Genomic DNA, 25317 nt, shown 5'->3' with positions numbered 1-25317 from the left:
CCATAGAAACCTGCATGGATGATGAACAATACTTTCAAGATGTCAAAATCATGAAATCATACAATTCATTTAATTAATTAATTCTTAATTTGACTAAGTCAGGACAAGAAACAAAGTGATGTTGACATTTTCCATTTATTCATGATGACTTACAGAGAAACATTGAACTCCAGAAAGCCAATGGCTAGATTTTAGAATCATGATTGGAATTTGATTTGAATTGATTCATCGCTCAATGTTTACATGTTTTTGTTTTACACTAAATGTAATCATGAAACTTGCCAATTAATTCAAACACATGATTTGGTCAGCTGTTGTTCCTGTCCATTAACACAACAGTTATTCTTTTTTAATTCAATGCAATTGTGAACAATAGCCAAGTCTGATAATATATTCATTTGGCCAATCACTGCAGCTCAACAGTCAATGTGAGGTATGGTCAAGGTCAAGGAGAAGACCATTGTCTGTGATGGGTCCGACTGGAACCACGCTCGGGAAGGCTGCTCCACACACGGACAGCAGTGTGGAGAAAGGTTCAGTCTTTGACCATAACATTATACATCCATCTCTCCTATAAAAAACATGTAAATATAATAGTACAGCAAATCTCCCCATTAATCAGGCTCACAGGAGAACAATAAAATGACAGGCCATCATTACAAAGATATGGCACCAAATGAGCAAGAAAATAAAACATTTAGATAAAAAACATACAAAAACTATATGTAACTTCTAATACAAATCATGATTAATAATTGTGATTAAGATATTAAGCCACGTGTTGATTTTAACCATAATGGGTTAAATGTCTTTGGTTCAAATACCTCAAGTAGGTGTGCTGATACATTTTAAATGTATAGTCACTGTCAGATGGAAACCTTGTAAGTCCAAAACAATTATACTTTTCAGGAATTAGAAAAAAATTATCTGTGTTCCAATGTAGTTATTATACATTATACAGTTATCTTAATACTTTATTAGTTAAATATTTATAAAAACCCACTTTCACTTTAAAAAAATATTCAGTAATAGCTAAAATAGCCAATCTACAAGCGACAAACTTGTAGAACTTTTTTAGCTACTTTCCAACACTGTTGTACGACAAAGTAGGGCATTAAGAAAAAAATAATACAAAAGTTTAAATATGGAGATACAAGGTTTCTGCCCGACTGCAACAAAGTATATATTCATGAAGTTTGAATTCATTCATACACTTAAAAAATGTGTTCAGCAGATACAAGATGCCCCTCATGACCTGAATTACACCATTACAAAGAAATTGACAAAGTTGTCTAAATTCTTTCCACACGTGCAGGTCAGAGGTCATTCAGTTCACAGGTTATTCCTCCAGTCTGGGTCCAGATGCTGCTGAACTGGACTCTCCTCAGTCTCCTGGGGGGAAACGGGGGGAAAATAATTAGCTTCATTTTAAAATAATATTGTGTGTGTGTGTGTGTGTGTGTGTGTGTGTGTGTGTGTGTGTGTGTGTGTGTGTGTGTGTGTGTGTGCGCTTGCTTCTCTTTATGTTTAACACTCACCATTCATCTCCATGTGGAGGAGAAGTTTGGCCAATCTGTTCTCCACCTCGTCGTCTGTGTCTGAGAAACCGGTGTAGCCTCCTTCATCCTTACAGTATTGGATGAACCTTGGGGAGACCGGGAGATTAGGTAAGACACAGAAAGACAATATAGAATCATAGTTTCATGTGCTTTATCAGGGTTGAGCAGTAGATGACGTGTGCATGCGTGTGTGTGCTCACAGCCTCACACTTGATAATGCCTAATGTACTACACTGGACCCATTGGAACATTGGAACACTGGGTCACTGGGATTTAATTTAATTGTGCCTTTGTACCGTGACACTCCCGCCATGTCAAAGCTTCTGACGAAAGGTAAACAGTGTGTGTGCTTGTTCCAATGATACTCGAGTGTGTGTAGCGAGTGTGTGTGTGTGTGTGTGTGTGTGTGTGTGTGTGTGTGTGTGTGTGTGTGTGTGGGGGGGGGGGGGGCTAACTCCGACTTTTAAAGTGAACGCGTATGGTGGCACCTGGAACTGGGATTTATGCTAACAGCTAGCCGCAATAAATGAGTTAAAACAACATTTTGCGACGGTACAATTATGGAGCTGGTGACATTGTGACACTCACCTGGCCCACGTCGGGTCCGTTTTCAGCACTATGGGGTTTCCCACCACAATCATCAGGGCTTTGGCTCGAGTCATCGCCACATTGAACCTCTGACCCAGGAATAGAAAAGTGTGTCAACATACAACAGTCAGTGATCATTTATCAATTTGGTAACATTTTATTAACACTCAGCATTTTTGTTCTTTTACACACTACCTTCTCATTCTTCACAAAGCCCAGGGAGAAACGCTCATCAAACTCCATATACTTGCGGCTGCTGCGAACTGTAGATACCAGAATGACCATCCTCTCCTGACCTTGAAACTCTTCTACCGAGCCCACCTGGCGCACGCACACGCACACAAACAGACACACACACACGTGAAAATCTATTTCTGATCTGCCAAATGGCCGATATATTTCATGTGACCTATATTTACAGGTAGTTCCATTTCCTTGTACCTTAAGTTCATGCATGTTCTCCACTCTAATGTTCTCCTCCACCTTCTGAAGGGCCTTTCGGATCTTCTGCACCTACAGGAGCAGCATTTACATCTCATTTAACTTTACATTTAAATCATTTTCCACATATATAAATGAGTAGATTCTATCACAGCAGTGTTAATAACTATGTTATGAATCAATCAATCAAGTCTGTTTTGCCAAATAATCTGGGATATATCGACACGGATCAACAGCTCTAGACCATTGCTCTAGACTAGTCTAGAATTATAAAGTGAACTGTGGTATTATGCCTGCATATGAAAGGCAATGGAAGTGTACATTTCCCACCTGTTTCCTGTAGGGGGCAATGATGCCAATGTCTTTGGGTGTGATTCTGGACAGGCCCTTCTTGCCCTGTGTCTGCAGGAGTTTCTTCAGGTAGTCCATGAGCAGCTCCACCTCCGCTACGTTGAAGTATGAAGGACTGCTGGCCTCACGCTGATCCACACCCGTCACCCCGTGGAAGATCACCGGGAACTTCTGAGAGGATAACGCCTACAGAGACAATGAAGCCTACTTTATCCCATTTTGACCTGAGATCAGATTCTAACAATGTCTTCTACGTCCTGACAGTTTTCTGAAAAAGCTATGTTTCTATGTCAGTCGTTTTCACATGAAAATCCAATTATTTAGGGGCATGTGAACACAGTTGTAGGAATTAGTTTAGGTTACTATAAACTCTGTATGTACATTCTCAGGCCGTGTATCCACCACGGTGATTTTTCAATCAATGGAGCAATCGAAGCAATGGCTCCCACACCTTTCATATGGAGCATTGCTAACCCAGACCCCATCTGTGAAACGACTTAGCTGGCGACATCGGCGCAATTTAAATTGCATCGTTGTGAATGAGAACAATGTACACTAGCCTTCCCCAAAGGTTGTGTCACAACGTCCCCTATTTGTGTCACACTAATGCCTAAATTGTAAATGTAAAAGTATGTCTGTATGTGTATAAACGTTACCTTTTTGGGCAGGTATTCCCATCTGCAGTAGGAGCTGCACAGCACCTCGTCAGCACATGCTTGGAGATCTCCGTCATAGAACATTTCATTGGGGATCTTCAGAATAGCAGGATGGGACCTGCCACAGCATAACATCACACATGACACACAATAAAATAAAATACATTCATTCTGTCATGATAAACTAACCACTAACCATTATCATTATTATTATTATCATTATTAATGAACCTGTAGTTATTCAGTAGTTTGGTGACATAACGGTTGTCGAACTTCCCCTCTTGGTTCTTCTGGTACAGATCCGTGTTGTTCATCAAACGCTCCAACAAGGAGACGCCTGCAGATGGAAGAACGTTCTCATCAGCATACATTTTCATGAAATACCATTTTATTTTTCAAGCTATTCAAATTAAATTAACCAATCTACCGATTGAGGAGTCCTTCCTTGATATAAAATCAGACCAGTCTGAACCGAGTAGTGCTGTGTGTGTGTGTGTGTGTGTGTGTGTGTGTGTGTGTGTGTGTGTGTGTGTGTGTGTGTGTGTGTGTTAGGCTACTCAACAGTGACAACTTGTGTGTGTGTGTGTGTGTGTGTGTGTGTGTGTGTGTGTGTGTGTGTGTGTGTGTGGCTACTCAACAGTGGGGTATTTCCGTACTCAAGTGAACATCCATAGGGACCCACATTGCTGTTCCTTGGAGTGGCTAGCACCACTCAAAAATGTTCCTAAAAACAAGTTCCTACCCAGGCCATGTTTGAGTGCCAGTGGAGATTTGAGGATGGGTCCAAGTTGCTTGGGGTCTCCAGCCAGGACCACCTGACCAGAGTCTGCATGGAGTAGCCCTGTGTAACATGGATAAGACATGAGAGCAGATGAACACATGTTGTTAAAATTGTTATATTTTTCTTTCACCTGCTGAAAGGGCTGCAATTAATCTCTTTGTGGTTATCGTATCGATTATTTTTTTGATTCGAGTAATCGAGAAGCAGAATTATTTTGATCATTCGTTTTATCTTTTACATAAACAAATTCATATGATTTTTTAAAATTGATTAGTCTGATTAACCACTTGAGCCCTATTACATTTTTAATCATACAACAGTGTCACACAGAAATAGACGATGTACAAGCTCACAACCTGTCACCATGAGACACGCTTTGAGCTTGTAGATCGACAGTTTTAGCTGAAACAGTTGGAAAGAAAAAAGGGACATTTCAATTTTTTCATTATAAAAATTGATTATCAATTTTATTATCGATTAACTCGATTCGTTTTGATGAACTGTTGCAACTCTACCTGCCAATGGGATGACGCATTCAGGCTCCACTGCATGTCCTGCCTCGTCCACAAACACATGTGTGAAATGTCCTGAAGGAATCCCTCCTGTAACCAGCCTACACAACGGAATACAAACACATTAGACCAGGGGTTCTCAACGTTTTTGGCTGGGGACCACCCCCGGAAATGCTTTGGCCACGTCTCGCGATGGACAAAGCAGATTATTATTATTTTTTTTATAATTTGGGGACCCCCCAAAATAATTTGGCATTAGACCAGTTGTTCTCAAAACTTTGAGGGAGTTTCAGGGGGTCCCCAGCTACATGATAGTAGGAAGTTAGGAACCAAACTGTTACATTGGCTCACATGCCAGTGCCATCTACATCTTCCTAATCTCTAAATCTGTTGTGATTGGGAGACTGTAGACAGGGGTGTGGCTCCTGAGCTGCAGCTCTTTAGTAATCGGGTGGAGCCTGCTCTGCACTTCAGTGTTTGTCAGATCCTCAAGTAACTTGCTGTGTTTCTCTTGCTCCAGAACCTGTGCCTTGTCTTGCACTTTGCCTCTTCGCTACCAGCCTACGCCTACGTTAAGTTTGCCTATACCTTGTTTGGAGTTTTTGCCTGCTTTTGCATTTTTGTTGTGCTCTGGCTGGTAATAAATCTTTGTGTTTTTGAACTTTGAACTTGCCTCTGTGGTTGAGTCTGCAATTGGGTTCACCTAGACTTTCATATATATATATATATATATCTTTTCGAATGTGGGAGTCCTTGACATGAAAATGTTTGAGAACCACTAGACAATATTATCCGTAACCAGCCTACACAATATTTAGAGGTGTCTTATCATGGGCTACCTTGGTCCTCAACAAATTGCCGGGGCTTCTTCATCCCAAGTGGGCACTCTACCCATTCAGATATAGCATGTAGGTTAAGCTATCTTTATATTATACATTAACTGGCTATGATGTGTAAACGTTAGTGTGTAGCATTAGCTACCTTCCAGCAGTTAACAGTGTGGTGACGATGATCTTGTACTTCATCAGTTCTTCTTTAGAGGGAAACACGTACGATTCTCCTTCCAGGTTACAGCAATCCTGTGAAAATACATCGGGTTGTAAATACATGACTTAATTAGTGAAACGATTCAATCTGGGAAAGCATCAGTCATTTTTTATTTTATGAGTGGGTCACGTGTTTTAAAAAATAGCAGATACCGGTATGCAAACTTGTAGATCCGCTACTTTTGGAGAAATAAAACTTGAACATTTGTGCAAATCTTTGAATATATGTATATATTTTAAAATCAAACATTTTGTTGCTGCGGGTCCAAATACATATATTTTTGGGGGTCTGACATGAAAATGTTTGAGCACCACTGATATACTGTAGCAACAGACTTTTTAGAAGACATTTGTATAATCGGCCTCAGGGGTTAATCGTTTAATTAGAAGCTAAGAGGTACAATTAGTTCAAGGGACAGAGATACAATGAGTTCATTAGAAGGAACAGTGGGACAGATTAGTTCATTAGAAGGGACAGACGTGTCAGTTACTGACCAATAGACAGTCAGGAACAGCGTTGGGGTCCCAGCTCCTGGCGTACATGCGGTACACATCGCGTTTGTCCACATGCAGCACTATCTTCTTACAGAGGAGGTCAGTGGCGCTGTTGCACGGAGCACAGGCCAGGATGTGGCAGGAACCCTGGGTCTTCTGGATCTGCTTGATGGCCTCAACCACAGTCACAGTTTTACCTGACCAACACACACACACGGCAGCAATGTAATAATGTTAACTTTCACTAAGTCACCCCTCTTCAATGTTACTGCCGTTTCCATTGAATTTGACTGTTAGTTTGGTTTTGAATTTAATTTAATAACTATCTGTGGTGAAAGCGTTTGAAAATTGTATTCATAGTTTGTAGAATGGGTACAGTTCAAAAGAAAGTACAGGTCAAAAAATGGCTACTGCGAGGATATATCCAGGAAAAGCACTGAAACTTGTTTACATCAGGGTCCTCCATTTTCAATTTATCAGTTGGTAGAAAGTACGAAATATGGTGCACTGGCCAATAAATACTACATAGGTTTAAAGTGGTTGCAAGTGTTATTGTTTCAAATATATTTTAAATAGCTAAATTCTGATTATTGCTATAGCCTAGGCCTAGGCCTAGGGCATAGCAGTAGCAGCCATTTTCTGATGAAATATAATGTCCTAACTTGCTTTCTGACCCTGAGTAAAAGTCATGCATCTAGAGCATGTATTTGCGTTACTGTAACTATCTAATGTCATTATGAGTTAAGGTCTCAGCTTCCAGCAGACTACATGTCGCAGACTGTTCTAAAGTGGTAATAATCAAGAATGAGCACCATGACATTATTGTGGGAAGGTAGTTTAAGAAACATCAGCCATCGTGGCAAGCTCAGCATTAACTGGTAACAAAAGCTGTGCTGAGGGTACCATATGTGGCTAGCAGGATGATGAGTAGAGACTAGAGACCTGTAGCCATGGAGAACATCCAACTGTAACTTATCCATTCTTTAGCTCCCCATAATAGGAGTATGTGGCGTTGAATGGTTTGAATGGGTTTGCAGATTTCAGTGTGCCGAGAGCTGACTAGACAACACCTGTTGGCATTCAGAGTGATATCAGAACCTATTTCCTATTTTAGACATGATGTTACTAGGAGGTTCAAAGGGAAGGGCACTAACCGAAGGCCTATATATGCGTATACTCAGAACAGTTAAAACACTTGATGCAACGACTTATGTGCCTTGTATCAACTCGCCAAAGCTACTTGAAAAGATCTGTGCTTCAGTGAGGATTCTGGTCTCCGTCTTGTTTCTTGAACACTATTATAAAGAACAAACACTATATATAGCAATGATTGATAATCAGAATATAGAGCTTTAACTTTTTGTCTTGAACTAAAGAAATGTATCACTTACAGCACCATTAAATACCAAGTACAGTATACCGTAATCAAGTACACACTTTCTCCAGTATACCTGTGCCAGGTGGTCCAAACAGCAGGTAAGGAGCTGGTTTAGAAGATCCAGCTACAATGTGTTTTACAGCGGTGTACTGCTCTGGGTTCTTCTCGAGCTGTTTGTCAAACAGTCTACAGAGAGAAAGGTACAACCATGTGGTATAAATAAGTTGGCTTTAAAACCCACTTAAACCCTATATACTTAGTTGAGTCCCCCAGGGCTCTATACTAGGTCCCCTGGTATTTCCCTCAACAAGCTCACAATGTGTCACAAGAGAAACTGGGTTTTTTGCAGTTCAGACGAGACAAGGCTAGGGTTTATGTGGTTCTGGCTTCAGCACTGTGTTCAAGTACAAGCTGATCATATATACAGTATTGTGATTTGTGATGAAGTGAACACCACTTTTTGTAGACAAGGCCCCTAATAAAGCAGAGGAGAGCATTCTATACAGTGAGCAGACAATACCTTTCTTTTCATGTGGTTAATGAATGTAGACAAGAGTGCGTGGATGACAGTGGCTAGAATGACTGACCTCAGGCTGGGTAGCTTTAGCTCCCGGTGTGGGGAGGTGGAAGCTGTAGGGAACAGCACTTTCCCCAGTCCGTGTTTAGCCATCAGCTCTACTGCTCTGTGATAGAGACACATGATCAGGCGGCCGGGGATGAACTCCACACTGAACTTCATGTCTTCTATGAAGACATCCAGCAACCTGCAATACCAATTCACAACACACTGGGTGAGCTTCAAGAGTCCAAAATCTAATGTATTGTCACATCACTGGTTTACAGATGTAAAGAAGTGGCTGAAATTATTTTGTTCTTTTTTTTTTAGAAAGGGAGAGCAGGAAGAAGAAGAAAAGAAGAAAAGAAGAAAAATCAAACATTAAAAAATCTAGATATCTACATAGTAGCATACCGTATGTACATGAGGTTAAACATAGTGTGGTAGGTCCACATAGCAGCAGGTATACCAATTCACACTAATTAAAAGGGTTGAATTGTTACATCATACACCAAATAATTAACATATCTACAAAGCAGCAGACACAGTATGCACCTGTACATGAGGTTAAACATACTTTTGGTTGAAGCCCAGTTTGAGTTGGTCCAGCTCCACACTGTGGACATATCCACTGTATTTAAACCCTTTCTCCCCTTTTGGGCAAACGAGCAGCTCATCGCCACGCAGCACAGATGGACGGTTCTCGCACACACCTGGAACCTGACAGAGAGCAAGAATGAGTGTGTTTTGTAAGTGTGTGTGTGTTACGGATGTAGGAATATGGGTCTGGTTACGTGTTTGTATGTGCGCGCGCCCGTTTGTCTAATTGGTCCCTGCCGATCCGTCAGCACAGCCATTGGTGGGGAGCGTTCCCCAGTCCCCACGCTCCATCATTGGTCGACTGCGTCTCCTACTGCGGCATCCAATCGTCTCCTCCACCTGACAGCATAAAGCCACCCTGAAGACTTCACTCCTGGCCGCTGTCATTCAGTTTCAAACTCTAGAGTAGAGTAGTGACAGCGTGCCCTCCGTGCAGGGAAAGATAATGTCTTAACCCCTTTCATTCATGGAGTAAAACCTCATTTGCAAGAGTTGCTACATAACTGTTCATTAAAGTGTTTATTGTGTTTTTGTGATCCAGGGCAGGTAGTATAGTAGGTATTTTTCTATAGTATATTTCCACTGTTAGATTCACTAGGTAGTTAAGCAGGCACCTCACATTGTATTTTTGTTTTGAGTTAGGTAGAAGGATAGAGTAGTCAGATAGTTAGGTTTTCTTTTTTACTAATTAAAGTATCAGTTAGGTAGTTTTTGTTAGGAAAATGTGTTTATTGGTGATATTTTGTTTGGTTCTTTGCTTCAGGTCCTGCTCAGCCCTGCTCACTTAGCCGCACTTTTATATTGTCTTTCACTAATCACCAGTGATGGGTGTAACGGCGCTATTAATAACGGCGTTATGTAAGGGACTACTTTTATTGGTAACGGAATAAAGTAACTTGTTAGTTTTGCAATTTAGTAGTTAGTTCCTTAGTTACATTTCCAACAAAGTAATCCCGTTACTATAATGTGTCCCTGTTCATTCTGTTGGCAAGATTTTAAAATAATAAAGCCCCGAATGTCTGCGGAGTTTATTTCTCCTGCCTTCTGTGTGATTTATCCTTCCAAGCCCACTATACCATGTACTATACATCCTGCGTCTACGACATCCTGTAGTTCACTTAAGAAATAAAAGTATTGTTACAAGCAGCTTTTATTTTGAAGAGGAAGAGGAAGTTGTTTCGGTTGTAGCCAGCTGCTATGACAGTGGTAGTGTTGCCGGGTGGTGGAATAATAAAAACAACATGCTTTTAGCCAAAGTTCATAAAAACTGCATGCGTCTATGACTTAAACAATGTAGGCTAAACACGTGGAATTACGTTAAACATGGTATATCCTCCGTGGCGACGTCATTAGGTGAGTACTAGTAAATTAATTGTTAAGTTTCATAGTATCATTCATCATCAACAGGCTGTTGTTGATGATGCCCCCCAAAATGAACAGGTTACACAGCCTACAGGATTCTCATTATGTTACTGTCACTGCCTGCAAGGATGGCCGCCGTGCCATTTCTTATAAACTATCTAATTCATACGTGGGTCGTTGTGGGTCCACGTGGAGTTGTTATTGTTGTTCATGGGCCACGGTGCGCGGCGTGGAGAGGGCATCAGAGCGCAGCGCAACAGCCTAGTATGGTATTGTCTGTACTCTCTGCACTAGCTCTTTCTGTCCAGTCCTACGTGTATAGGCTGGCGATTGTGGCGATTTATATTCGTTAATAAAGAGAGCTGTAAAGGGGATATTGTCTATGTCAGTTCATGGTGTGTATCATTCTCGTTTTTAACCGGGCCGTGATAATGCGGCGCATTGACGGTAGGCAGTAGGGCTAATACAATGTAACCAACTTGCGCAAGCATAAAAAAATGGGTCTTAATTGTCTGGTAACGGAAAATAACGGAAAATAATCTAACTTGTTACTTTTCTCAGAAGGTAATCTGTAACGGTAAGGGATTATTTTTATGGGCAGTAATCCAGTAACCTAACGACGTTACTTTAGAAAGTAACGATGCCCAACACTGCTAATCACTAACTTGTATGCCATGCCACAAAAACAACCGGAACAAAACACAATTTCTGGCATTAAACATCTTTGCCTTATTATAACCACCCTTGACTCAGTGAGTCATTACAGTGTGTGTGTGTGTGTGTGTGTGTGTGTGTGTGTGTGTGTGTGTGTGTGTGTGTGTGTGTGTGTGTGTGTGTGTGTGCGTGTGTCATGACTCATGTGTATGACTAAAATTAACCTTCAGAATGAGAAGACTTCTGTCTCGGACCATGGTGGCATATTGTTTGTCGTTGTTGGGGATGTTGTATTTCCTGATGTCCACCATCATCTGAATTTCCTCTAGATACAACATCAACTGGAACTTCTTGCGGTAGTTCTCCTCATTCAGTGGACTCTTAAGCACTTCCACCCTGGGGTCCCTATGGTAGGCACATTAAAGATTTTAGATTTTCAGAGGCAGCTTGGCCACCATATGTAAAATGTGTGATATATATCACGATATCATCGATATGTGATACTCTATGTATAAAAATCACACCCGTGTGAAGTGAGGGGCGCTAATATATTAAAGTCTAACTCATGTTGCTGATTAGATGATGTAATGGTGATGTAAAACAAAAGGTGACAAAACAAACATTAAATTATCTTTATTGTTAATGGCATTTAATGTTTGTGTTAGGGACAAGATGACGTACATTTTTCCCGTCATTGTCAATGTCGCTTTTAAAACAAACTTCGAACTAAAAACAAACATTAAACCTGTATATAGGAGGGTCTAGCGCCCCTCAAAAATACATATCTACAGTATAGGGCTTTCCTACATTGACGTTACATTTACCTTGACTTTGGGTCCTTCAGTTTACGGACCAGCGGGTTCATGTAAGCGGGAACCTCATACCGGTTCAGCCGGATCACTGTGTTGAGGCGCAACTCTGACAATCTGTTTATAGGGGAACATTTATATCTTCAGTAAAATGAACAGGAAGTTGACATTTTTCTTTAAAACAAATTATGCAATACTGGGTTTTGTGATACTGATATTATACTAATTTATATTGGCAGAATCTGTTTTGTTTGTGTTCAATCAATATGCTAAAAGAGTGAATTTGAAAGCTGTTTCACTGTTCAATGCAAGTCAATGAGGAAGCTATTTTTTAATATCAATATCTAACCAATGGAGCAATAGAGCAAGATATCGTGCTTTAGAAAGCTTAGTGACACATTTTGACCTGAGATCAGATTCTAAAAATGTTTGTTTTCTGAAAAAGCTGTTTCTATGTCAGTCGTTCTTTGATTTTTCAAAAATAGCAGACCTACAGGCTCTGCTATTCAAGAGCTATGAGCTTGTAGATCTGCTTTTTCAATAGCTAAAGCATCACATAATGCTAACACCAAAAGGGGTTCCCGCCCAAAATGGGTTAAAGAAGATTTACAGTCCACTTGTAGTCAACATGAGGAGTGTATGGTGTTTACCTCTCAGGGCGCACGCCGCCCACAGTCTTGCTCTTCTCATCTCCTGTTATCATCATGCAAGCAATGCTGCAAGGTGTATAGGGGGCTACGGGCCCCAGCTCCTTTCCCAAAGATGTAACACAGTTGGCCTCAAAATCACGTACTATGTGAAAGGGTTTGGAGGCAGGCAGGTCTGCTTTGAACCCAAAAGCCAAGGTGGTTTTATAGCAACCTACCCAAGTCGTACGGAAGGACACTTTGATTTCATAGGTATCACCTGGGGACAGAAAAGCATTCAATATTCCATATGCACTCATGTTAAAGTCAGAATTTGTAGATACTGTAATTAAGAAACATTTTCGACTGTGATCAGAATCCAGTCTATAGCATTATAGTGAGTGATTAATATTAAGAAACAAGTTGTCGTTCCAATTCTTGGGCAAACAGAAGATGGCGAAGATTTACTGTACAAGCTTGATTTGTTATTTTCAGGAGAAGCTATTTGGTGAGCGGGGGGACAACTAATCTCACCTGGTTTCAGCTTAAGCGGTTTGGCTGGGGTCACTTTACAGGCATCCTCCAGAATAAAATAATCAAGGAAGTGTAGAGGACCGTAGTAGGTGAAGTAGACGTGTTGTGCTCCAGTGTTTTTGACGTACAACCGTACCACATGCTGTTACAATAAGAACAATAGACGGTCACTCAATGGAGCTCTATAGAAGACAATCTTCTTGATATGTTCTATCTCAGATACTGTGTGTCACAGCCAGACACTGACCTCGTACACTCCTCCAACTCCTAGAAGACCTTCAACACCTCCTAGAAGAACCGTCCCACTCTCGAACACATGGTCTGAGGTGATGCTGACACCATGTTTGTCAGAGATCATCCGAGGCCTGTGGAGACAACATGAGACCATTATAGTACTTTCTATTTCATATGACATGAGATGAGAGGATTACTGTAGCCTACTGGTCTGGTACTTTACTAAAAGTGTACGATGTACGATATCTAGGGCAGTGTGCTTGTGATTGAATTGATTTGCATGAACAGCAGCAGAACTCAGATTTGCCCTTGAAACATGGATGACATGTAAGCTAGGCTGAAGTGATTAAACAGATTTGTATGCTATATTAACTCATTTAACTGGGGAAACCCTGGAATCTCCTCAAGGACCCCTGGGGGTTCCTGGACCCCACTTTAATAACTGTCCTCTTACCTGTCAGTCTTTAGTTTGCCCATAAATAGGCAGGCCTGTATCCTTTGGGGCAGAACTCTTGTGTTCTGTTCATCAGCGGAGGGGGCCTGTCTGGAGATCGCAGACCCTGCTCTCTGGGCAGCCAATCGCTGCTGATTCCTGGGGGGACGCCATTGGTCCTGATGGGAGGGCTGTCACCATCATGAAATGTTAGTTGACGATTCATTGTCATACTTGCCATGCTTGATGATTGATCAAGCAATGATTGTTTTTGTTTTTTGGGCATTGAACATTGGAATTTGGAACATAAAATGTTGTGACAATGAGCAATAGCAATAATCAATATAAATAATATCATAAATATACGATGGGCAGAAGAACAGGCCGTATACTAGTCTGCCTATGCTGGATTACCTTCCCCCATGTAGCCTATATCAGTGGTTCTCACACTTTTTCATGTGAAGGACCCCCAAATCGATATGCATTTGGCCATGAACCCCCATCTGAAAATATGTTGTGATAGGGAAATTTTGCTGGGGACCCCCTGTTGGGTCCCCCTCAAGGACCTCTGGTGGTCTCCAGAGTCCGGACCCCACTTTGAGAAGCACACACACGCCACCGGCCTATATTACGGTCGCTCACACTTGCTTATGGAAGTTATCAATCAATTTGGGTGTCTTTGACATGAAAAAAGTGGTAGCCTATACACTTGAGTATTTTTCTTCTCCTGAACTTATAGGGGCAGGAACTCAGGACTCAGCACCGTGCACCAAACGGGTAGAGGGCCAGTTCAACAACCTACCTGCTGCTGACAGGAGCTCTGGCCAACCTGTAGGGGTCGCAAATACAGCGACAGAGATCATAAATAGATACGGAGACTCCGAGCAGTGGGCAGGCCAAGAACTAGCGCTGAACCCTGGGCACGCGGGGCACCCTGATAGGCTACCCTGATATGCGAGGACCGTTAGGGACTGGGAGACGAGACGGGAGTCTGTGACTGGGATCGAGATCGACTGAATCACCACCAATGTAATAATCTACTGTAGTCTGTAGTCTTTAGACTAGTACTGTATTGTATAGCCCCAACCGAACGTCAACGTGTGCCTTTAATTTATATTATTGCATTTAAGACGTACACGATGAATACAACGATTGCAATGGTGAATTTGTAAAAACAAAAAAAATAAGTTGCGCTGATGAAGATGCTCACCTTGGAGTTGAAATGAACTTTCCCTGAGTATATGTAGACATACTCGTAAAATGTCAGGGCATAAAGAACACTACTAAAGCTTGGATCTTTGCGTCCTTCCCCATTCCTGAAATAGAATAAAATATAGAATAAACGACTGACTGTCTGCAGTGTCTGACAGTCAGTCACACAAGCACCACAGTTTAGTTTTCGCGAAACCTTATTATCTGAGACAACAAAAAAAATCTCACGGATTCTCACCTGTTCTTGTTCCTGAAATCACGATTATAGATGTCTTTTAGCTCATCCTTGTTGTTTATGTCGTCTCGATTAGTCTTTTTCAAAAAATCAAAGAATTTTAATCCAACATTACTCCGATCGAATGTTTTCATATTTTCATGTTAGGGATTTCCTGGAGCTGTGCAGGAAAGTCGCTCGGTCGGCTGAGCTGCGCAGTAGAGTACAGTATAGACTTGCAGCTGCAGCTGAGCTAACCTCGGCTCGCAGTCTTTCCGCCCGCAGGAACTGTTGCAACTGGTTTAGTTTCGAGGTTTATATCATGTTCTTTGCTCGGTGCTCTGATCCGGTCTAGAGCCTGCCTACTGTATCCGCTAACTTGCTCACCATAGGTTGCTCACGCTCAACATGCACGCATACTTACTACTTCCCGTATCCTGTGTAGACTGGATCTTCAACCTGAAAAGAAAATTGAGCCTAGTCTAGTTCTAGCCCACAGTCTAGTGTGGAGTGTGCCCACCCACAAGTGAAACTGTATCAACATAGAGTCATAGAGTAGGAGTTTATACATGTATGGGTATGCCTATATGATGAGGTTAGTATGACACAATCTAGAAATGTAACTTTATCTCTTACATTGTGCTTTTCCAACGATCTTGGACAGGTAAAGGGGTATTTAACTTTTCTGGGGTCATTTCTTTGCTTGATTCAATATTTAGATTTTGATATTCATTTTATCAGACACGCCCCTTCCTAAACCCATTGTAACTTCAATTATTTTTTTACCATGTTAGACTAATTGAAAAAAACCTAGTTTAATTAATAAAACAAATAAAATAAAATAAACACAAAAACCTGAGACGTGACCTGTGTGGGGGAAGTTATTACATGATCATTATGCTCACATAGGCCTATAGGAAGGAGTCTCTTAGGATTTAGGACAGTGGTTTAGAAAAGAGATTCTCAATAATTGCAAGCTCACATCTGTCACTTCGTAACACACTGCAAGCTTGTAGGCTACTTGTAGGCCTACTTTTATTATTATTGCTATTTTTGTATAAAGTAAGTAGCCTTACCGAGCCATGGGGCCCATAGGACAGGAGCCTATCTCTTGTTTCTGTAGCATGAGGCAGACATAACGTTAGTATGTCGCAGGGATTTACCCCCAATCCAACCCTTGATGTGTCAAGCAGGGAGGCACTGGGTCCCATTTTTAAGTCTTTGGTATGACCCGGCCAGGAATTGAACCCCGACCTCCCAGTCTCAGGCCACTGAGCTGGAGCTATTTTTGTTTTCGAACAATCTTGAAAGTGTCACAAAAGGGGGGGGGGGTCTGCCAATAGGATTTTCGCCTCGGGGTCCATGGCACAAAATAGTTTGAGAACTACTCATTTAGAAGGCATTTGTAGAATTGGTCTCTGGTCTTAATGGGTTAAAATCATCATGGATTAAGAAGTCAAGGATGTCCACGAACAGCCCTTTTGAATGAACTTTTGAATGAGGTTGATAACACCAGTGGCCTTGGTGTTATCAACCTCATATCAGCTCTCCCGAATTCACCAGCCAAACATTTCCGTTGTATTCCGGTGTAGGAGTGTAGACCTGTGCATCGAGCCAGAACGTCTGAGAAATAGCACTGACACATCCACACATTCTCTTGTTTCTTTCCATATACCGGTAAATTATAATACCCCATCCCTAATTATCAATACAAGACCTACTGTAGGCCTATACACAGGGATAATCCTTTTTTTGGCTCCCTAACGGTGGGGCTCTAAAGATGGATGTTCCAACACTTTTGATCAAAACAAGATATTGTATTGCATTGAATCAGCTACAGCAACTTCTAGCAATGGTAAACTATTGTATTTGTAACACCACACAAATGTGTCTCTTCAACTTCAGAAACAAACCAGAAAGGGGCTACACCAGCAGGCACAGCTGTGACTGTCTAATGTCACTTTTCCACAGCAATAGTATCAGCTCTGCCCTGTGTTTTTGCTTTTGCATTAGGCCAAAGTACCTGGTCAGAGGCAGAATGTGTGGGATGATTGCATTGCATTGCATGAACCCCCAATACATGTATGTTGATGTATGACGCAAGCACATAGTAAACATTATGTGGGTAAACTGACTGACTGGGTTTAGTAATGGTACACAAAGAGTTACAGAGTGGCAGTATAAATGCAACCATGTTTGTCGTGGCTGCGTTGGATGCCAGAAAGTATATTATTGCATGTAACAATGTTACGCACGCCCTCGCCCCTCGCCCAGAAGTCTGCCGCCACCCAGGCAGATGCGTGCACTTTAGGGTGTGGTCGCGTGCAAAACTGCAAAACTGTGCAAAACTGTAGGTGTATACATCATTATGTGTTGACACTAAAGGTTGCCTGCCTGCACCTGGCAGGTAAATAAAACTTCCGGGCAGGTGGAGTTTGCTTTCAGGTCGCCCGACCGTGGCAAGTGCTCGTTTGAGAGTGGTCGCAACAGTCTAGTTACTAGCCACGTTTAGACAGGTATCTCGTGTTGTGTTTATACTAGACTCTAGTATAAACACAACACGAGATACCTGTCTAAACGTGGCCAGAGCGCTCCGTCTTCTGGTCTGTGCAATGTAAAATGAGTTTACCTATAACGTGCTGTTATCACTATTGCTACACTTAAAAATATAAAATAACAAGTGTGAACCCATAGTCCTATCCATGTAGATATTTGGCATAAATTTGAGGTATGACACTTTTTATCACACAACCCCAGATAGTAAAAAGAAATAAAGTAAAATTTAACGGTAATTAAAACTTTACCTATCATTTTATAATGGACGGGCATGGCCTTGGGGCAAGTAGAACATGACCTGTAGTTGTCCGACGGGCAAGTGCCTCTGAGACCTTAGTCAACTTACTAGTGTACTGTATACCGGATATGGGAAAATATATATATTTGAAGGATGTTATGAAGTGACTAGCGCAAACTCACCTATAGTATCCCTAAATATGTCAGGTAGCAGTCATGTATTGTGAGAAATTTCGAACAGGCCTGCTTTGTGCTCTATGCCAGGCGCTCCTTTACTCCCCCTTTACTGACCTTGTTCATGTTTTTGCGATAACCGGTGTTCACCTTAAAGCAGTGGTTCCCAAACCTTTTCAGCTCGACACGACACCCAAAACAGGAGCTAAACATACAAAAATACAGGATGAATTATTATCACATCAATTCTTGGCACATCGTGTCCTTGGTATACTGGGAGTGTGTGTGTGTGTGTGTGTGTGTGTGTGTGTGTGTGTGTGTGTGTGCAAAGTTTCACAACAACAGCGCGGGAGAAAAGAAAGGAAACTGATTGAATGATTGTGGTACAACCACAGATTTTGCATAGCAATTTGTTGCTTAATTACACTCCTGAGTGAAAACATTTGTCTCCGGCCTTCAGAACGTCTGTCTTTCGGCCGTCCGGCCTGACAGAGGGTGAAACCTGCCATGCATAGAGTTATTGTGTTGGATTCATGACTATTGTTACAGTATGTGCACTAGCGTCATAATCAGAGGTCTGTTTGAAGGAAAGTGCTTATAGCAATGGAACATTCTGTGATTTCAACTATTCTGACACCTGTGTCTCAGTCACCTACTGTAACCACACAATGCAAATTGACAGCTCTGGTGACAGGATGTGGCTAGATAGAACATCCTGCCGTTGGTCGACGAAACCTGGCATGCAGGAGCTCAACATCTAAAACAAAACGTCAAAGAAAATATTTAAGAATTTATATTAGACAATGGACAGATATACAACAGTAATTAATTCATTTTGTACTTGAAGGAGAAGCCTATGAGATTGAATCCATTGTTGTAACTATATATACTGCATATATCAGACTACACTGTGAGCTTACAGTAAAGTTTGTATGAATACATTTCTGTATACTTTTGTTGTAACTTGTATTGGCTCTGCTGTGTTTTGACCAACCATGCAGAGATACCCACAAGCGTATATATATGCTTTTGGCAAAACTTTGGAAATTGGTGGAGCATATCTTCCAAATCTTTTTTGTTTCAAATAAATGTGGCCATTCTATTTGGTCAAAGGGCTTTTGTGACAGTGGCAGCACAAGAATAAATAATTTATATAATTTGGCTCCCCCTTGCCCCCCCTGGAGCCGTCCCTGGTCATGGTGAATGATCTACTCTAGTTTAGTAAGATTTACTCCCACAATAAACCCTATACTGAGTTGACTGGAGTATATCTTTTCAGAAAATAGCCGATCTACAAGTTCGAAATCACAACCCGTCACAAGTTAGGCTACTATTTCCACCGAATGTTCACACCAGAATAGGGATGCTAGCTAGGTTAAAAGAAATGATCCATGTAAAAGAGTTACCAGAGCTACTATCACTAATGTTCGTCACTTCAGTTATCGCCAGGGTTTCTTTACTTTGAAAAGTAAATGCAACAGAAAGGAACCTCACTCACTGGTAGAACGGAAATCTCTCTATATATGTCCAGACATGCCCACTGCCCAGAGTCATGAGTCATGCATGTTTCACTGGCGTGCAGCTACTTCCTGTGCTGATATTACCAATCTGCATGCTTATTTTCAGTGATGGAAGAACTCACATTACTTAAGTAAAAGTAATGTATCAGTACCCAATTGTAAAAGTACTCATCATTATGTAGAAATTCCCATTTCACAAGTTTCAAATGTCACTCTAAAATGTATAACAATCCTTTGAAATAGCAGATCTACAAGATCTACAAGCTCACTCAAGCTCACTGACACATTGTGAGCTTGTACATTGTGATGTACAAGCTAGCTCACAATGTGTCAGTGAGCTTGTAGCTCGGCTATTTTCAAATAACATAAGTAAATAGTAACTAAAGTTGTCAAATAATTGTAGTGGAGTAAAATACAATATTTGTCTCTGAGCTGTAGTGGAATAGTAAAAGTAAAATGATTGAAAATTGGAAATACTTCAGTAAAGTAAAATATAGTACAGTACTTGAGTAAATGTACTTACGTTATAGTTACTATTTCACCAGTGCTTAGTGCTTATTTTGAGACTGATTGGCCTTGAACACATGCTGAATGAACCTTCCTGGTTATCCATTGACATGGGAATGACCTTCTCTTTCTGACCAGACACATTTATCATCATTCTACAACCTGTGTGTGTGTGTGTGTGTGTGTGTGTGTGTGTGTGTGTGTGTGTGTGTGTGTGTGTGTGTGTGTGTGTGTGTGTCTGTGTGTGTGTGTGTGTGTGTGTGTGTGTGTGTGTGTCTCTGTGTGTGTGTGTGTGTGTGTGTGTGTGTGTGTGTGTGTGTGTGTGTGTGTGTGTGTGTGTGTGCGCGCACGCGTGCATGCGCGTGCATGTGCACGTGTGTGTGTGTGTGTGTGTGTGTGTGTCTCCCTTAGAGATAGGGTGAAAAGTTCATTCACACAAGAGAGACTGGAGAACCGCTGCTCCTTCGCCTGGAAATGAGCCAGCTTAGGTGGTTCAGGCATCTGGTTAGGAGGATGCCTCTCGGGTGTCTCCCTAGGGAGGTCCTCGAGGCACGTCCCACTGGGAGGAGACCCCGGGACAGACCAAGGCGCAGTTGGAGGAAACACATCGATTCACTGGCCTTGGAACGTCTCGGGATCCCCCAGGAGGAAGTCACTAATGTTGCTCTGGAGAGGGAAGTCTGGAACACTCTGGTGGAGCTTGTGGTGGAAATTTCACTAAGGAATAAGAAATATAGAACTGACAAGAAATGAATAAGAATAGAGTTGAAAGGATAAAAGTACAAGTTTATTGAAAGATCCGCGGACAAAAGTACAAAAGGACAAAGTACAAAAGTACAAAGTCAAAGCTCCCAAGACCGAGCATATGTGTGTCTCTTCTTATACCCTCAGCAAAACAAAAAAACAGAATAGACACAGTCCGTTACAGAAGTTCAAACAATGGGTCAGAAGGGTCACTTAGTTCCTTATCTAGTTTCCTGTCTTGTGAATTCGCCATCTCTGGGGAGCTATAGACACTATAGACACCCACAGTGTCAGCATTGGTACTCTCACTGGCCTTCCAGGAGGGCCTCTTAGGGGCCTCTCCAGGTTTCCTGTTATGCTCCCTGGCAAACTGAAGACTAGATAATATCTCATCAAGAATTCACACATGTTTTATGACTGGGGGGGGGGGGGGGGGGGGAGAGCACCTGACAGAAGGAGATAATAGTAAAGCATATATTTTTACTTCACAAGCGGTTGAAGATGGATGGATCAGTTGTGTACAGTTCCTCATGGGATTTGTGATATTTGGTAGAGTAACAGTTGTGTGATAAAGCAATCAGCACATCAATCTGAGAGGGAGTCTATAATCGTTCCATCAGCCCTACTGTATATCTATGCCCCTATAACCCTAACCCCTAACCCCAACACAATCCCTAACTCGAACACCTACCCCAACCCAACTGTTACCATAACCTCACACTAAGATGACGGGACATAGAGCTGAGGGAGGACAGAGCTGCTGAAGGAACAAAATTGAATTCAAATTAGCTTTATTGGCATGAGAAAAATAATTCCTTGTATTGCCAAAGCAAGATAAATATAATAAAAACTGTTGAAAATGGGGACATATACGTGGTTGTAGGGGTAGCATTTTGTAAACAGAGCTATGTCACATTGTGTCACTTTGGGACAAATAGCAGCATTTTTTCTCAAGACTGTTTAAATAGTAGGCCTATACAAAAGAACCACAGATCAGATTTAAGATGTGTTTAAAGGTAGCAGCTGTGTGCAGTAGGTCTAGCAGCCTACTTGGTACAGATAGTAGTCTTTATGGTGTATTATATTGGCTAACCTTTTGTCGCAACAGTTCACAAATCTTGCTGCTGTGTTTGCACATTGTTGTATTTTCCCCAATAGGTAATTCGGTGTGGGAGTTATTTGTCGTTGGTAATAGTTTTCAAACTCACATTGGGTGTGTGTATAACTGTAATGTTTGTCACCTTTTCAGCACAGTGTGAGAATAAATCAACCTATCTTAAGGAGAAATTATGAGAACATGGGGAAAGATGCACTTTGCTTGCATATATAAAGCGCACAGAATTCAACAGTGGGTGCAGGTCTTCTAGCCAAGTGGTAACTTACTGGCATCCTGCCAGAGAGCAACCAGCTTGAACTAGAATATGAGACAAGACTTTTGACCTTGGAGAAGGCCCTGAGCAGCAAAAGGGAGTTAGTCCAGTCCGTGATATGTAGGTACACGGGCCTGGACGACACATCTGCTAGTGCTGAAATCTAGTTCTGGAATCAGGACTTACTTGGTTGTGTTGTTTCAGGAAAACGAGAAGGGTGAGCTTGTGGATCTGCTATTTGGGGAACCGTAAAGTATCAGTATGTCAATACATCAAAGCGAACCGTAAGGTATAGAACCGTAAATGGAGATGCAAGCGAAATTTTAAAGTGTATTTTGTATATGAACATAGAGAATATTTATATTCTCCAATCAGTAATCTGTGGGAAGTATGTGTCTCTGATGTCTTGGTATGGGACTATGGGCAGGTGGTTAGAATGTGTAGCTCTGTTTCCACCACATTTTGTGTGCAGTGGTTGGTGCATAGTCTCTGTCTTTCCTTGGGAGCGGGGTCTGTCTGTGGCGGCCTTTCTCTATTGCAAGGCTGTGTTCACTGAGTTTGTACTAGTCAAGGCTTTCCTACGTTTTGGGCCGTTTACCGTGCTCAGGTATTCAGCCAATTCTATTCTCTTTTTAGTGATAGATAGCGTTCCATTTTGCTTTGGTTTTGGGTAGTCTTGACCTATTGACCTCCGCCCTGTCCAGTATGTCACCCCTGGCCCTGACCTCTGTCTCTGTCCACTGTGTCCAGTATGTCAGGTAGCTTTCTTTATGTTTTCTTATAATCTGGTTAACTCCAATGGGTTTTCTGTCTGGTGGTTGTGCTTGCGTTTGTGATCAGTCCCTGGACCAGCTGACTAAGGGGACATCCGTGTCTGGGTTGCTTTCTTTTAGGTAGTTATGAAATGCAAGTGCGCCATTTTTCTTGGCAGGGTGGTAACTATAGGTGCAATTTCCCAGTGACAGCCCATACATCCAAACAGAAAATTCCTATCTGATTGTATTAAACAATGTCAAACTCACAACATTGCAGCTGTATATATACGCTCTTTCTTCTATCAGCAGTGTTTGTTTCATAAAAACTACTTTCTGTCCTGGCAGGTGATTATTTTTCCAAATGTTGGAGTTTGGAAGTGCTCGTTGGATGTCTTTTATTTTAGAACAATTGTGGTGAAAGTATTGTAGGCCTAGTGTATTTCTCACGTAGTTATCTTTTTCTCTTAGATGAACACACAGAGACAAGTTAAGACAACATACAGTAGTATACTGTATTTGATGGGAAGGACTGACGACTGCAATTAGATCTGGTTGGGAGACAAGGGTAATGTGAGCTGATCAGTGATCACATTCCCAGAGCTAATCAAGTTCTGAGTTCTAGGAACATACATGTAGTGAACATATATGCATGCACTGTCATATGCACACTTTAGCACAGTAGGCCTATGGAAGTTTTCATTTTCCAGCCTACACATTAACAAGTTCATCTCAGTTTGTGTAATAATAATGGCATTTGACTGTCAAGAAGTTTCTATGTGGTACATACATTAAGACCGTAGAAAGCATTATAAATATTGGGAAAAATCTGGCTTGGACATCTCTCTCTCTCTCTTTGCGCTTTGTAAATTATAATAAGACTTATAGGCTACAGAATGTAATTTGGCCCAATAAGCAAATCCTTAAGTAACACTCATTACCATCTCAGTGGCCTTGTGGTTAGAGTGTCTGCCCTGAGACTGGGAGGTTGGGGTTCAATCCCTGGCCGGGTCATACCAAAGAAAAATGGGACCCAGTGCCTCCCTGCTTGACACTCAGCATCAAGGGTTGGATTGGGGGTAAGTCCCTGCGTCATACTAGCATCATGTCCAGGGGGTGTACTTGTACATCAAGCTGCCTCACGCTACAGAAACAGGAGATAGGCTTCTGCCCTATGGGCCTCATGGCTCGGCAAAGCTACTTAATACTGATCATTGCGAAGTAGCCACACCAACTTGAGACTTCTGAATGGCTGCCCTCCACACACATCAGGATCTTGAGCTCTGCACAGTATTATCTCCTCTGTCACACCGGAGTGTGTCTAGTGTCTACGTACAGTAGGTGGCGCCTCTTTCTCTTCCTGGATGTGCCCTGGGCTATAGTTCCCATGCAGTCTCAGTTTGCTTCCAGATGCCCAACGGTGACAGTGCCCAGCCAGCCTCATCCTTCTCTCTATAACCTTGTCTGTGACCCGTGGCCATGGGGGGCCCCTGTAGAGGTCCACGTTTCTGATGCAGTCCACCCATGTGACACCAAGTGGCATTGATTCATGGCATTCTTGTGTAGACTCTATGCAGGCTTTTTTCCTGCTGTTGTCTCGGACCCATACAGCAGTAGGCCTACTGAATCCACATGGGACAATTCTGCCACCAAAATGTGGAATGCCCCGTCACCATCCATTAAAAGATGTAAATCACTGGATTCTTTCAAAACTACCCAGTTTCACAGAGGATGTTTACCATAACATGTTATCCACAGAGGGGATATATTATATGTAGGGCGTCAGTGAAGGACGGGGCTTTAATTGTAAGCAGGGTGAGTTATCTATTTGGGTTGAGTGCATGGGACACTGTTTGTCAAGCTTTCAGAGTTAAAGTGACATGAAAGATATAGGTGTCAGAGTAGATGAGAACATGAACTGGCATCCAAACAATAAACAGCTATCACATGTGTTATTTTTGTGTGATTGGCCAGAATGTCATTTGTGATGATTTGATTGGCTGAGCACAGAATGTGATTCATGATGATATAGAGCGCCTCTCACTTCACACAAGTGTGATTTTTGTAATGTTATATGTTGATAAATCGAATACATAGGAGCACAATGGAAACATGTCCCCAGCCAGGATGTTTTTGTGTCATCCTTTTAGCCTTAATGTCTGACTCTGTACCTTGTACATACTCACCATCGGCTCTTATCTGACTCCTTGTGGGCTTTAGGAAGCACAGCAATGTCTACAGGATATAAGTAGTATCAGGCAGAATATAACTAGGGTCAGTCAATCTTCTCTGCAATACTGTCTGAAATGTAGGATTTTTCAGTAGGTTACTCAAACATGTTCTTTAGTAACTTTGTCAATATCCCACCTGCTTATGAAAACCTATTTTCCACAAAAATAGTTGTAACTACTTGTAA

The 25317-nt window shown here is 41.7% G+C and overlaps 1 protein-coding gene across 1 annotated transcript; it reads right to left on the bottom strand.

The window, feature by feature from the left end:
* Window positions 1–127: 127 nt before the first annotated feature.
* LOC308315223 (putative helicase mov-10-B.1) lies at window positions 128–15273 on the bottom strand. Its single transcript, XM_080763091.1, has 23 exons — window positions 15066–15273; window positions 14826–14931; window positions 13637–13806; window positions 13196–13313; window positions 12949–13090; window positions 12439–12694; window positions 11804–11905; window positions 11204–11384; window positions 8941–9083; window positions 8395–8571; window positions 7881–7993; window positions 6430–6626; window positions 5870–5967; window positions 4892–4989; window positions 4338–4436; window positions 3827–3932; window positions 3596–3713; window positions 2919–3125; window positions 2589–2660; window positions 2343–2468; window positions 2148–2236; window positions 1539–1645; window positions 128–1392 (listed from the first exon to the last, which is right to left on the bottom strand). The coding sequence occupies exons 1-23, from the start codon at window positions 15194–15196 to the stop codon at window positions 1385–1387; spliced, it is 2964 nt and encodes a 987-aa protein (XP_080619217.1). The 5' UTR covers window positions 15197–15273; the 3' UTR covers window positions 128–1384.
* Window positions 15274–25317: the final 10044 nt, after the last annotated feature.

This window comes from Protomyctophum bolini, assembly GCF_963924005.1.
Source record: "Protomyctophum bolini genome assembly, chromosome: 5".
NCBI classification, from domain to species: Eukaryota; Metazoa; Chordata; class Actinopteri; order Myctophiformes; family Myctophidae; genus Protomyctophum; species Protomyctophum bolini.
This window is presented reverse-complemented; position numbering and strand designations above follow the sequence as displayed.